This window comes from Filicampus tigris, chromosome 10 (genome assembly GCF_054856515.1).
Source record: "Filicampus tigris isolate MCC_2025a chromosome 10, RoL_Ftig_1.0, whole genome shotgun sequence".
Taxonomy (NCBI): Eukaryota; Metazoa; Chordata; class Actinopteri; order Syngnathiformes; family Syngnathidae; genus Filicampus; species Filicampus tigris.
Window position 1 is genome coordinate 17,147,027 of NC_141226.1, and position 16,317 is coordinate 17,163,343.

At 38.7% G+C, this 16,317-nt stretch overlaps 1 protein-coding gene across 2 annotated transcripts in view; it reads right to left on the reverse strand.

Annotated features, from left to right (window-relative positions):
- LOC147141084 (adenylate cyclase type 1-like) overlaps positions 1–16,317 on the reverse strand; it is a 42,563-nt gene that overhangs the window by 20,906 nt on the left and 5,340 nt on the right. For both annotated transcript variants that reach the window (XM_086043316.1, XM_086043317.1), the window contains exons 2-4: positions 15,223–15,372; positions 14,863–14,981; positions 7,388–7,499 (exon numbers count right to left, since the gene is read on the reverse strand). In XM_086043316.1, coding sequence (XP_085899442.1) covers positions 7,388–7,499; positions 14,863–14,981; positions 15,223–15,372 — 381 coding nt within the window. The remainder of the gene's footprint in view (positions 1–7,387; positions 7,500–14,862; positions 14,982–15,222; positions 15,373–16,317) is intronic.

Sequence of the window (16,317 nt, forward strand, 5' to 3'; positions counted from 1 at the left end):
GATTTCGGATACAATAACACCTTTTACTGTAAAAATTTTTTTTTTTATTATTATTTGGCACACTCTGTCAAATCTAAAATTGGCTTGTTTGGTTTGAGCGGATCTCCGGTTGGCACAGCTCAGCTCTGAGCAGCGAGCACAGTGGGACTTAACGGTGATCCTCGCATCTGCTCAGGAGGCAAACCCCACAAGGGCACTTGGGTTGTGTTTACACATCCGATTTCAGCTACTGGCACATGGGGGGAGGTAGTGGTACATTTATAAGGAACTGCAAGAAGATCTCCACTTGCAGATGATGCAAAGTTGGCCGCTTCGAAGTCTTACTCCCCCAATCATGTGTTTGTGTGTTAAACTACACTCCCCCCCCCACACACACACACACACCAGTTGTGCCGCAGTAAGTGGGGTGCTTTTAAAAACATAATAGTAATAATAATAAAAATAATACATTCAATGAATTGATTCCTATATTGATTCAGAGGGTTTAACCACCACACACATCCATAAAGTACAGAATCTATCAACCTGCGCCTGGATCAAATCCACCCAAATTGCCTTATGCCACTTGTGCCACAACTTAGACCTGCTGGTCTAAGGTCTAGTCTACTTTCTGTCAGGTACGGGTTGTGTAATAGAAAACGAATGCCCAGGTATGCGGGGAGCAGTTCGGCAAATTCTAAAATACATTAAAAGGTTTTGCCTGTGTGTGCCTGTCTACAGAAATAGGGCCCTATAACTTTATTCAGATAAGAGTGACATATAATTATCACTTTTTGGTGAGGTTTTTCTTCCAGAGAATTCCAACTTATTCTTGTAAGAGTCCAACTTTTTTTCCCTGAGAAATACTCCTTTGTGTAAGATTATTATTGCACTGTAGAAAATTACCATACAATAACAACCATGGGAATTTGTGAAGCTGTTTAAGCGGGAACGATAAGGGGACTTTGCCCCATTCAAAGAGCAAAAAGACAGTCGATGGATACATCATTGAGCCATCTATAAATGGAAGCGTGAGACAGAGTGCAGAGAGAACCACGGGGCATAACAGACGCCGTTGAGGGAAGTAGGCTGCTGCGTGTCAATCAAGAAGCTGAGAAACTAAGGAGCGGAGGAGTCTGGAAGCTGTGATGCACGGAGGTGTTGTGACAGGAGAGAAAAAGACACACCAGGACGACGACAATGAGGCAAAGGACAAAAATGGGCACGCAGCTAGAGACATGTATACAGTAGTGTATATATGCAAACACAAGCACGCTCCACACGTCAAAAAAGTTCTGTCAATTTTACGGAAATTGGCAGCAGGCTTGCCTGAATACTTTTGTAAAGAAGTGAGATTTAAAAGTAGTTATCACTTATTCGTCCATTAAACTGTGTTTCAAAAGTGGTAAGATGTCTACTTTTGGCATACCATAAAGTGTTACTTGTAGATTGCATCTACTTTTGTAACAATTTCTGAAAGTGGTATCTTTCACCACCAACGCCACCACACCCAGTTTCTGTAAACTGCTTGTTTGATGCGATAGTGAGAAAGAATTGACAAGATGAACAGCACATGCAGAGAGAAAGAGAGAAAGTCTGATATTTACATCTTGAACAGAATGAAATGCATTGTGGGATTATTCAAATTAACAATACCTGAGGGACTGACATCATCATCGTCAGTGCATTGATGATTCACATGTCCATAAACATCAAGGAAGGAGAGAGATTCATATTTTCACGATGGAAATACACTCACTATTTTGAGTTTGTGTCAGCTAAAAACAAAAATACTAAGGTTTGTTGCGCACTCTGTGCTGTCGACAGAGTGAACCCGAGCTTCAATAATACTGTCAACAACAAAAAATGGCAGTGCAGTACGCAATGAAGCTTAAAGAAGTCATACCAAATTGGGTGATGACAGGTGCTCTAATTTAATTGTTACATTTACTGTATAAACAATGTACATTATAAATGTTGACTTTTGCCATTACAACATTAATAGTTAAATGTCAAGTAAAAAAAGACTGTCTTCACGTTATATTTTATTTCAAAATGTATTAAGAGAAGTTTAGAAAGAAAAGTCTTTTGTCTGTTTCTTGTCTTGTTTTGTTAGTTAACAACCAATCGGAGTGATCAGTTGTCACCATCAGCTGATGCCATTATATATCGTAAATCTGGAAGCACAAAGACTGGGAAAAGATACAACAATCTCTGAGAATCTGGGGGCAGGAAGTAGACTAGACTTTAGACCAGGTGAAACGAGGTCTAAGTTGTGGTGCGGGTGGTGTAAATATCATTTTGGTGGACTTGAAATTTAAATGTGATAATATTTTAACACTTTTTTTATTTTAAGTATTTTGTTAAGGGGTTTTCTTATTACAATTTTACAATGTATAAACTACTGTCACCTGTAAATGCTTCAGAAAAATATGCTTAACGTATTTGTACTTCAAAATTGTTGTATATGGTTAAGCAATTGACAAAATACTACTGTAAATTCAACACTAATAGTTTGCCTTTTTTTTTTCTGTCATGATTTTACAGCATTTCAATTTAAATTTCACAGCAATTTTTTTTCTTTACAGTGGCATCCAGTAGTATAAATGTTACAGAGCAATGCAATGAGCAGGCCTCTCACCACAGAAGCTGTTGTTTTGGGTGCTGGACAGCCTGCTCGAGACTCAGCCAAGGAGAAGAAGTGTTTATCGAGTGAGGGGAGCAGTTGGCGTGTCAATTTGCACGCTTGGAAATGAACCACCATCTCTTAGCTGTCCTGTGAACACTGGCCATCAATCTGATGTACAACAGCAGCGTTGCTGCAATGTGGGGTTTTGTTAACACCGATCAATGTTTTTTGGGGAGCGGCGAGGTCCCAAAGCTTTCTCGAGGTGTTAACGCCGCTAATCTTCCGTCTCAGCAGCAGTCAGCAGATTCTGGCGACGGCGCTGAAGAGTTATAATTACTCACAGCTTGCGTTCCAGTGGGTGTTGGGAATCAAACTGCCGACACTTATCAGTGTGAGTGGGATTCCTGGAAACCCAATTTTGATGTATTCTTTTCCCACGGGACAAGACTTAGTCGAATTTTAATAGAGGCTGGAATTCTGAAACACTAACGTTTGTTAGTTTATCAGGAATTGCATTGATGCCACCAAAATGTCATTTTTGAAGTACAAATATTTTATTTTTTTATAATAATAACATTTATAATAATATATATAATAATAATAAAGTTGTATTTTTTTGGAGGGAGCAAAAACATGATAAAAAAAATTGATGAAATGTGATTAAATTTCAATTAAATTTTAAGAGATAAATTTGAAGCTTTTTTTATTTATAGAAAAGGTTTAAAGGGAAATTACAGGGAAAACCTTTTTCCAAGTAAAAGCAATTACTGGTATATTTTGAGAGTAATGTCAGGGGGAGTTTTTTGGGGAGAACAAAGTTCTAATATTATAGAGTGTTGACACAGTTACCTTTATAAAGTAACTCAGTTACCTCACCGATTACTTGATTTCAAAAGCAATTATGTTAGATTACATGCTACTTTAATAGTTACATTCAACAGATCCCGATTACCCCGCTTAACATAATATTTACAACCAGTTTTGACAATACTTAATTGGAAGTAACTGTAGTCAGATTACTTCATTGAGGAAAGTACCACGTTAGACTAGTCGTTGACTCGTTAAGGCAAAAATTGATATATTAAAGTAACGCGTTCCCAAATCATTAGTAATATTTAGCAATAAAAGAAATATTGTTTATTCAATTAAAAAGTGGTCATCTTGAGACAACAACATTGTATGTATCAGCAGAAAAAGTAATGTATTAATATTGCAAGAAAAAGAGAGAGAAAGTAAGTCACAATCGTTTGGAGGAAAAGCCATATAATTTGAGCAAGTTGTAATTTCAGGGGAATAAAATGTTGGCGGGGAGTCATAATTACTGCTGATTTGCCACAATCATATACAAACTAAATGATAATGAAAATGAACAAGAGTCAAATATATTGTAATGTGCTACATCTTTTATTTATTTTAGCTCTTAAAAGTATATTAAAGTGAATAACACTTGATGTTTTGGGGTATTGTGACAAAAGTGTGTCACACTGTTTTTTGAAGATTTAAATTGTGATAAGTCAGAGTACCCAGAGGACAGCATGAAAACTCCACACGGGAAGGCCGAAGCGAAGATTCTAACCCCAGACCTCAGAACTGTGAGGCAGACTTGCAAACCACTAGCCCACACAGTGTTGCCCACAATTATTCTTTTTCTCCAAAAAGCAAAGAATTGTTTCAAATGATTACAAATTGATATTGTTACGAATTGGAGATGCTTGAGGGACATCCGAGAGACTGTGTGCATTATGAAACACTCCTTAGGAGGACTCTGTGTTCCTGGCATGTGTCCCATGCATCTTGACTGGTCCAAAGAGTGGACAGGTGGTGTGGGGATGGTGCTGGAATGCTATTACGAGATGACGCCCAGTGGCCATGTGCCATCACCCGCTCTTTGTAAGAAAAAAAAAAAGAGTGAAGAAGCGCGCCCGTGCCGGCGATGACTGCTGCTAGGATGAGTCACTGCTAGCCGCCACTTCCTGCCCAAGTGAATCAAAGTGAGGGAGGGCTTTGGGTCGGGGTTAGGCTACGACATCGGATGACAAGATCCAACCCATCTATTCAACCGTCACTTAATGTAATCCCAGAAACATAAACATGGAAAAAGATGATTGCACCAAAATTGCCACAAAAAGTGTTAACTGCTCTCGTTTACCTTGGGGCTGTTTGTTACTAATAGAATGAAATGTATTTTTTTTTTTTTTACTTTTTCTTCTTTTCTATTTTGTTTACATCAAAATACACTACCTAAAAAGATACTTAGTTCTCCAAGTACTACTACTATCAGGACCCAAATTCAAACACAGTAGCATGGTAGGCCTAAGTGTGTTTTGGAAATTACACTTTAAAAAACACAACTTGCATTTTTTTAAGGGGACTATAACAGCAATATAAGTTGGAACAACTTTGAAATACAAATTAATGACATAGGGCAACAAGGTTAGTTAGCACAACAAAGCAAGCAAGTTGTTTGCTGCAAAACAATGTGAAATTTTAAGTTAAACCAACCTTTTTTTTACAGTGTAAAAACGTTACTTGACTAATGATTCAATTAAAATCATTAAAGGTTCAAAAACAACACTTCTAAAATATGAAGTGGAAATGTTTTGTATACAAAAAAAAGTTAAATATAGCTTGTTTTGCGTACTACTTCAAAAAGCCATCTTTGAGAATCACTGATTTAGTTTAGCGGTACAGTGAGCTAGTGGTTAACAAACCTTTCTTACAGTTCTGAGTTTAGTGGTTTGAATCAGTGCTTCGGTCTTGCTGTGTGGAGTTATCATGTTCTCCCTGCACTTGTGTGGGTTTGCCTTTCTTTTATCCCAATTGGATCACTTGTAAAAAAAAAAAAAAAAAGAATTGTGTCACTTGAATCAAACAGTGTAAATCAAAACTTTGTCGTTTCTATTGATGCATGTAAGCAAGCAAGTTAAAAATAGAACTCAGCCAAGCAAAATTCAAATGACACATTGAGTCGAACATATCCTAAAAGACAGAATGTGGTCTGACTTCAAACTGGAAAGAAAATGAAGCAGTCAATTTAGTGTAAATGCAGATATCCAGTGGACTATTTACAAAGGGGAGAAGCTGCAATTGCAACTCTCATCAGTCGTTTCGCACAGCCAGCGTGGAGGAAAAATTCAGCCTGGGGCGAGTCTGGACTACATTAGTGTCTTCCTCAAATGAAGCACTCAGTAATCACATTACACATCATAAGGCCTTCCAGTATTCACTGTGACACCACGCTGAGCTGACAGCCAAGAGCACTGAACTCATGGTACATAAGGGGTGGGGAAGCATTTTCATGATCATGGGTCATTTCACTTTTGAGAAAATCTTCAGGGGGCTATGCTAAATAGATGAAAAAATAGAATACGAACGATTGAACACGTGTTATGGATTATGATAGAGTGAAACCTCCAAAGTGGAACAGCTCAAAAGTGGTATAGCTTGGAGCTTAACCAAGGAAAATATGCTTCAAAAGTCAAACAGAGGATGTGCTCCCTGGCTTTTTTGTGTGTTTTTGTTACGACTCAACAGAAGTGTACCAGAGGTGCAAAGAGGAAAGGTGATGATAACCATAAAACAGGAAACAGCACTTAAGCAATGCAATTAATTAAATATCAATGACTTACAAAAATGAACTCAGCAAGGAGATGCTAACCTAAATTCAGCATTAATGACCAACTTTAGCAATACTTTAGGGTGACAGTATCACTCTGGAAACCCCCTTCCATTATGTGTCTGTCGGGAGTTTTCAAAAGGTGAATGTCCGACTTTATTTTTGGTTTGATTTTAATTGTAGAGCAGTGTTCCCCCGCTGTTTCACGTTTCATCGTACACATCTGTGCTGTATCGCATATTGTTAAGCTAATGTGTTTTATGGGTAGCACACAAGCAAGTAGTACTACCCTTGCACTAAAACAGCTAGCATTGAAGTCTACTGGAAGAGATGAAACTGCAAGACCAAAAGACAGAGAAGGTCCCACAGAGCAGGGAGAATACATGCCTGTGTGTATTTTTACATGCTGGGTTTGTGTGTGTTGTTGCTTGTGTGTGTTAAAGTGGAAGTCAACCCAAACATAGTTTTTTCAAGAATATGTTCTATGCAAGCCCACTAGCTGAAACAAGGCATTCTGATAAATATTGCGTTTGTGGAGTTATTCCACCCGTTTTTAGCTATCTTTGGGGGCGGCCATTTTGTCACTACCATTGAGTGAAAATGACATCACAGTTGCTCAGGGCTCAGGTAATGACCGATCACGGCTGACCTGTTTTTTGAAGCTGAGCCGTGATTGGTCGTTACCTGAGCCCTGAGCTGTTGCGATGTTATTTTCAGTCGACAGAAATGACAAAACGGCCGCCCCCTGAGATGGCTAAAAACGGGTGGATTAACTCTTATTCCACAAACGCAATATTAATCAGAATGCTGTGTTTTAACTAGTGGGCCTGCTGTGAACATATTCTTTGAAAAATATATCTTTGGGTTGATTTCCACTTTAAGTACCAGCTGTTTAAAGGTTTATAATGATCAAAATATCTATGTTAATGTCCATTAACCCATATATGGTGCATTATGTGCTACCATTAAGCTAGTGGACACTCAGTAGACAAAATTGTATGTCTCTGTAGTACATTTTGGTATTTAAATTTACAATGATTAATTCTCCTTTGCTTTGTGTCAGTTCTAAAGTAAATTTCAACTGTGAGTGATAAATAAACAGCTTGAAGCAAGCAGCCGTATACACCGCCACTGAAAATGAGCGCTGATACAAACAGACTCACCGTCGCGAGTTCGTCGAACTTTCCAAAAAGCTCGTTCAGGAGTTTAACCAGTTCCTGGGCGGTACACTGAGAGGCCAAGCTGGTGAAGCCAACGATGTCTGCAAACAGGATGCTGCCACGGGCAAAAAGAAAAATGGCTTGTTATTGTCATGATATGCTGCCGGATCAGATTAGCAGCGAGGGAGCTCTTTAAATGACATTTAGGAGGTCAGTTTGAACAGCAACTTTGGATTTTTCTACGGCAAACGAATCAAAGATGGCAATTAGTGGCCAGCGGCAGTCAAGGAAAGATTAAAAAGACAGAGGGAGCGTGATAGACAGAGAGCGAGACAGCGTCTACCCATTTTGACTGGCGGCGCAGTCAAAGCGCAGCGACTGAAAATAGAAGCCGGAGTATTCTCACGGGGATCAAGGTGAAGACGTTTGCTGTAAGAGGAGTCATTCAGGGATACTATGCAGCCGTCAGGACCTAGTTAGCACCGTTTCTACAAAGCAGACTGGTTTATAGTGGTGCGGAATTTTGTTGTCAGGCCGCTGAAATAGTCATACGGATTTTTGACGATGGTAGAATTTGTAATGACTGCAATCTATTGATTGGTCGATAAAGAATAGTGTGAGATGACCGGAATTTTTAGAACAGCTTTCTTACAAGAACATACAGGTTATCCTCCATCGTCAGCTCCACAGGGGTCCTCGGTTTGCAACGGAGGTCTGATCCAACAACGGCGTGACCTGAATTTGCATGTAAGGCCGGGCATACTCATAAAGACAGGATGTTTTTGTCCCAATTGTCCCCTTCCCGAACCAAAGGCAGCAAACGCCCGACTATCTTATGTCGTATGCGATTGTCCTATAAGATGATTAAACTTCTGAATGCCACCTAAGAGCTGTAAAATAAGGTCCCACTATGTACAGTAGCATCTTGGCCTTTTACACAACCTTGTGTGCTATATTACAGCGACACGGCATCCCATAATAAGTTAATGAGATGCGGAATACAATGCCATACCTGGTTATATTCAAATAAAATTACAAACCGAATAATATGAGGTTCAGATCTTTCTTAGACAACCACAAGTATGCCATTCTTAATATTCAATTAAAAAAAAACACAATTTCATAAAAATGTCATCATGTCATCTTCCAAACCGCTTATCCTGTAGAGGGCCGCGGGGAGGGGCTGGAGCCAATTCCAGCTGAGAATGGGCGAAAGGCAGACTACACCCCGAACTGGTCGCCAGCCAGTCGCGGGGCACACACACACAGACACCGTCACTGAGCGCAAATTGATCCCACGCTGCCCGCACACAACTCAGGCTTGTGTATACCACTACACTATCAGTGACCTTCATAAAAATTTAAAAGTATATATTTTTCATTAATCTCACTGAATGGGTAGTCTGTAAATCTGGCTGCGCCCCTGCCCCTGCCCCCTTTTTTTTTTTCAATTTTTTATTACAACCCCCCAAAAATCTCCATAAAACACTGATAATGATAAAGATTCATTACACATTTATCACCCCCCCCCCCAAAAAAACAGGGGATAAATGGGAAAAAAATTCTGGAAAAAAACTATCAAAAACCCCCAAATATGAAAAAATAAAAAAATCAGCGAATATAAGACTTTGCAGGTGCCGAACTGCAAATATACATCGACTGTAGTTTTAAATTGTAATATCACCATTCACCACTAGGTGGCAGACATGGCTTAGTTGCACTTACTTACTTGGGACAAACATCGTCGTACATTAAACTATTAAAATGTTGAGTGTTGATTTTTGTGAAAAAAATATTTCTTGCACTTATTGTTGGATTACTGTTCAGCAGCTTTGTGCTGTCCTTGAATGAGAAATGTATTATGAAAAATGAAATATTGAGAGCAATAATTTTGTTTAAAATAGATTTTTGTCATACATCTGGTTAGAACTGCATGGTCCTATGTAAGCCCCCGATTAGCACTGATGAAAAATTGTGGCCCCCTCCAGCATTTAAATTGGCCATCCCTGTCCAAGGCCAGAAAACTGCCAGTTTCACTTTGACTCTATATTCTGTCAGACCGTTTCCAAGGAGCAATGACATCTTTGTGAAGTCTGAAAGATGCCACAGAAGAAGAGGGCCGCTGGATTAATTCATGCCAACACTTGAATTGAACGCCATCTGTGACGGACAAATATTTAGAACGCTGAATGTTGCATTAGTGCAAATCTGCAAACAGTGGGCCAAATGCGATACTTAACTGCATTGTGGGTACATACAGCGGCCAATAATAGAGCAAAGAACTGGAGAAAACCCAAATTGATTTTGAATAGGCAGCCTACACAACACATGTCCCGTTATCTAATCCCTCAAGATAACACAATAGATCCTGTCGCGGGGCCCACTTAAGACTCCCAGCCAAATCTATTTTTTTTTCCTATTTAGTTCTTGCTGAAGTGAACATTTCCTTCCTGTTATTTCCAGCAGCAAGGACTCATTAAAGCGGGGTATACACATTCTGAAAAATGTGAGCATTTCCCATCCCTAGCAATAAAAGTCAACAAAGGCCCGATTATCGGAAGATTATCTTGAGCGATTATCTTGGAGTGTGAAGTGTGTTGAGAGGAATATTTTTGCAAATCTGCATGGAAAACATTCGAACCGACAGTCTTAAATCAAGTTAATTTCTTCTTCATATTTTGGGAAGTGATTTAAGCGGGGTACACTCATACTGATACTCTAATTTGAGACTGATTTTCCCTTCCAAAATCAGCAACAGCCTGTTTATCGGATGTCTCGAGAAGATTATTCCGAGCGATTAGCCTGTGGTGTAGGGTGTGTTAAGAGGGATATTTTTCCTTCCTGAAAAACTATCAGGCCAACAATTTTAAATGCTGAACCTGTTCAATATTTGTAATACTAAAAGGTATATTTGATCCACACACTCTCTGGTTGTGACATGAAACACAACACTAATTTTCTACATGGACCATGAATGAAAAAGACCTCTAAGTGCAATTAAGGCACATCCTCTTCGTCTAAACACAGAGGGTGAATTACAAATTAGCCAATGTCTATGGAAAAAAAGAAAAGAAAAAAAACAAAGCAACAGCCGTTGGATTACTTGCTGCTGCCAGCTGGGCGCTTGTTGCTAGCAGCTAGCGGCTAGCTGCCGGCCGTGAACTTGTGCCGTATCATACAATGACGGCCTAATTAACTAGCGGTTTCTTAGCGTCCTAAATTAGCATGTGAATATGATTCATTTCGGGATGACATTGTGTTGATTTTGGTAACAACTCTGTAATGGCAATAGAAACTGTGATAAGGCACGCTGAAATGTCGTAAAGCTTAAATTATTTAGTAACCTTTTATTGTTTTATTTAGTTATTTAGTTGCTAGCGTGTTATGCTGCAAGTATGTTTGCAGCTCCCTTGACATGTCTAAATGACGACTCACACATCAAATAAACTGTCAACGGAGGCAGGAAATATTCGCTATCATTTTTTTTTTTTTTGAGGTATATCCAAATTACTGAAGGAGTTGCATAAGTGTCGAAAAGTGCAAGAGAGAACCAGGACAAGAGAGGGTTCTGAGCTGTGAAGTCCCGGTACGCCGTAAAAGGTCCCGGTACACGAAAGGGTAAAATTGAGAAGTGCTGCGTAACTGACCCACTTAAAGCAACTGGTTTAGCTTCTATTTCTTCTTCGACTACTTGTTTGTTTGTATTTTCCAGAAATTGGGATGACCTGTGGCACCATACTGGCTCATCACATTTCAAAAATTGGTTGAGATGTTAAAAAAACGGTATGTGCTCATCCTAAAAAATGCAGCAGAATAAACATTTATATATTGTCAGACATGAAAGAAAGTTTGTTCAAGAGACGCTGATGAAACTTTTTTAGTTTATTGATGTTGTTATTTTTTTATTCTCGCACGTTTCGCCTCTGCATAACTTTAAATGTATTTAAAACCTGTGTGGAACACGGAGGTGTAAAAGCTGCATTTAGCATTCGTGTGAACTTGTGATCTGCAAGGCTGGAAAAGATACTGGGTGTGGGAATGAACACTTGTGTGAAGAAATCATTTACTTAGAGCCATTTGGAATATTTAGGGTGCAACTGAAATGATTTAAGACTCCGTATATGAACATGCCCTGACTCATCATCATATAGTATTGCCTAATAAAACAATCAAAGGAGGGTTATTTTCATAAGTAGGCAAGCATAATTTTACTATCAGTGTGGTGTTTCTGCAGTTTTGTTTGACACATTTCAAAATAAACTGTCAGTTTAATAATATGTGTGATTTTCTAAATTAAAAAATAATAATAATCAGACCTATATTATTAGTGTTTTTTTTAATGCAAAATGTCTCAATTTTGTTACCTTTTTTTGTATGGGGGTAGGTTGAATAGCCTTGAACAGATGAGGAAAATAACTGAGTAAATACTGTACCTGTTTTTATTATACAGCACTAAAGTGGACATGTTATGGAAATTGACTTTATGGAAATGTTATTATTACCACACCTGGGAAGTGCCTTCGGGTTGTGGGAAAAAAAGCACAATACAACATGTGGTCTTTTATATGCCAAATCTTGTTGAAAAGCAGCCATTACCTTCGCAGGGAGTTTAATCACATTTTTTATTTTTAGCAGCTGATCACAACAATATCCGCCTGGCCGGACTCTAATCAGATCAAAACACTGCCCACCTTGGCCGAGCATAATAAAGAAACGTTCGGAGTAAACTGTGCCACGCGCTGTCTAGTAATTAAAGTCCACCCGAGTGACATAAATCCTGTCTTGTGTCCAATATGTCGGGGAGGGGGTGATGTACACAATCTGGAGGGAGGGGGTACAGGGCACAAAAACAATCAAAGGGGAAGGCCTTTGAAATGGGATCCATATTTCAACAGTCATACACACAACGTTACGCAAGAAGATCCTCATCTCCGTTGCAATGTCTCCCTTGTAAGCATGTTAATACCGAGGCAAAGCGAACTTTGTGTTGAAGTTGAAATTCAGTTAAAACTGATCAAAAGAGTGCATGATTAGATTAAAATGTAGAATTGTTGTTAATACTGTCATTTTAATTCATTAATACAATTTGAATTAATCACTTCAATTTGTTACTGGTAAATTATTTCCGATGCTTATAGTAAATAAGTTAATTTAACTTAGTAATTCATTTACTGAATGTACATTTTCAAATGTTATACAATTACATTAATAGTAATAATTTAATTATAATAATAGTAATAATTTTTAATATTAATGTATTATGGGTTAGGTTTCGCAACAAGTGGAATTTCTTTCTTAAAGCTTTTATAGGTCAAACTTAGAAACCACAAATTAAAATATCTCCCAAAAGTGATGCGCTAGAAAAAAAGGAAATACATTTTTTAAAATCAGTGTGGAAAAATACAAATATATATATATTTTTTATATATAAATATAAAACAAATACATTGTAATAAAAATAACATGAATTTTTGTTAATTATACCTTTCCAAACAGCATAATTATCCTTTAAAATGCAAAATATTTTTTTCAGCCTTTGCATTGCATCTGAATGTGTACCTAATGAAGTGGCTGGTCAATATTTATTATTATATATTACAACTTATTGTGGTATGTTTCTGAACTTTTTGTATAATTCATTTGTTAGTTTTTTTTTAAATGCCTGGTGGCCTGGATTAAATGCTATTATGGGTCATGTATGGCCAACGAGACGAAAATTACCCAGCTCTGCTTTATGACCTGGTAAGAGGAACTATAGTATGTTGATCAACAACAGTAAGATGTTTCTCTGGAGTGTCACTTCATGAAAAAGCCAATAATCATTAGATGTCTTCCTTCCACCGGAACATCGTTTGCTCAATGGACTACCACAGAAATCGGCCTTAGCTTCATTTAAGTTTCTCTTTCTCCAGAATCTCACAAGCCCTTTTTTCCTCCAGGGTGCTGCTGAGTCTCGATGACCTCCGAAGTTGCCCACTAGTGGCCTATTATCCGATTCCTAGCAAGTCCCTAATTGGATCTTTTATGTCAGCGGACGTTGGTTCGGTTCTGTTTAATGATCCAAAATGACAAATCTTTAAATGCACTAAGACAGTTTTAATGCTGGCAGGCAGACATGTCCCAGTGCGAGTGTTCAATGTGTCTATGGTGAATTTCGTTGGAGGGCCAAGACGGGTCTGATGTCACTGAGATATGCATGTACGATCATATCTGAGGCTGCTTTTGCACTGCAAAGTACAACACTCATCTTGGTTTTCAAGTGGAAAACTGAGATGAGTGTCTCCACTGAGAAAACCACAAGTAATTTTGATGCCTATTTCTCAATCCATCATGTATGCCCTGCTCTCTGGCAGATTTTTAAACGTTTATTTTTTAAATCCTTTTTTTACAGTATAGGGTGAAATCCAAATTTAGAGTGGTGCTCTTTCAATGTAGTGCCATGATGTGCAGCACCAAGGTCGACTGCAAGAGGTGCAGCGTAATTAAGAGAAAGATGAGGCAGAGAAGGTTCCCAACTAAAATCAATTTATAGTCATTCTCATAGAGCAGACACAATATATGCTTCAGAGTATTGTTGTACTCTGTGTTTATCTGTGTTGCTGCTCCAAGTATGCGAAAAGTAGCAATTGTTTAAATGTTTAGAACTATCCGGACATACTGTATATGCTAATTTACATTAGCCAGTCTATTTAATTTAACCTGTTCATGTTAGCATTAAGCTAGCAGACTTTGGTTTATTTTATCTGGTTTGATCAAACAATTTGGTGTTAACTGTACAATGTTTAATGATCCTTTTTATTTGTATTAATTTAAGTCTGGCAGGAGGGTTGAAACTAGGACCTGACCGATTCATCGGCCGATATTAGCACATTTAAATCTGCACATTTGTTGACTGTTTTCTTTTGTGTGTGTGTGGTTTTTTTTTACACATTAACACATTACAACATAAGACAAAGTTAATGACATTCAAAAATCCCCTGCCCCCCACGACCCCCCAAAAAATGCATCATTTTCTCTCTTTTAAAGTTAAACAAAGACTAAAGGACAATGTAATGTAAAACAATCGTATTAGTGTAATCGTTAAGGGACCAAAAATAAGCTATTCTATTCATCATATATATATTTTTTTTGTTAATCGGCAGATTAATCGGTTGCCAGAATGTTATTCTGCCACATATTGGAATCAGCATCCGTCTAAAAAAATCCATATCAGTCGGGCCTGAATTACAACTATACAAAACTTGTTTTTATATGTTTTTATATATAGGAAAATATGGCAAATTGTCACCTATAGCGGGTGGGTCTGGACCACTCCCTGTATACTGATAATGACCAACAAGCAACAAACAGTGGTTTACATCACCCATGAGGTACTCCTTAGAACCCCAGTTAAGCGGGTACCAGATATAGCACCCGTTCTTGCTGATGGAAAAGCAGCAATAGCAGTGGAGCCGCGTAGGGCCACGCGGGTGCTTTACCTGACGTTGTCGTGGCGCTGGATGTAGATCTTGTGAAAGATCCTTTCTGGCGGCTTCAGGAAGTCCTCCTTCATCTCCATGGCAACGTTCCTGGGCAGTAAACTCATGAGGAGGCGCTCCTGGATGCATGATTGTATGCAAGATAAACAAAAACACCATTAGAATTAGAATATTATAATTACATTATGAGTGTTCATTTCATTCAACTAGCAATTGTAGCTGTTTGCCACTTTGAAATAAACTCGCCTTGGCCTACTGTTGATACATGTGCAGTGTTTGCTGCATACAAATGCTGCTACTCCATTTCGCCATCGTATTATTTGTTGCTCGACAGCATCAAAGTTCTTTTGTGCCACGCACCTGTTTCTCGTTCTCGTCCTCCATGCGAAGTCGCTCTTCTATGCAGTTGCGCGCCTGCAGGAAGGCCTTCCTCTGCGCTCGCTCCGTCAGGATGCGCACAAACAGGCCCGACAGGTTGACGCTGGTGAACAGCACCGTGTTGGCCACCAGCTAACAACACAAAAATGGGAGAAACAAAATGGTATGTTAACTTTGTATATGCCGAGAAGAAGTTGAAGGGATGCGGTCAAAGCGTCAAAAATGATGACAGATTGTGTAGCTCAACATTGTCTTTTTCATCTTTGGAATTTGACTACCATCAGATTGAGGTATCGAAAAGGAGATTGAGTGATGAAGAGGTGAAATTTTCTATGGGAATGCGACATGGATGTGTGAGTTGCTTCATCCATCACAGCGGATGACTGCACGCTGGCATGGCTGCTTTCAACCTTGATCCCCACTCACCCCTTCATTTCACCAAGGTTGGTTGGCTTTGCACAGCGTCCAAACAGGATCCCAGCATTCACATTTGCTGTACGCGCCCGAGTATTCGTGGAGTAAAAGAAATGTATTCTCATCGTATTTCCAGGTCATTCGTCATGAATCGTCCATATAATGAGAAACAAATTTACAATGCATTACTTGGCCATAATGTCACATTAGTGCCCGCCTGCGATGATTTGTCTCACAATAAATACGCCACATGTGCAGTGAATAAGAATAAACGTATGTCTCCACAAAGTACGCGGACGCTCTTTTTGTGGCGAGCCTTCAAACTGCGCTAACTGGAATCGGCACATCTGGAACACCGCCGTCCACAAGGACGCTATCGGTGACAGTTTTATAAACTCATTCTGCGGAGGAATTATGAGCGAGGCATTAACGCTTGTGTTTTATTTGTAAATTGCATCGACGAAGCGTTGTTTTTTTTTTGGTTTTTTTTGGGATGTCGTTACAAAGCAACTGTATATATTCAGTTTGCTTTTGGAATTGCGTGTTGTTGCAGTACATTTGAGCTGTTTTTCTAGCGCCTTACACACTATGATAATGCTATGATAAACAGGAGTTCAGAATCTATATATATATATATATACATTATTTATATATATATATATA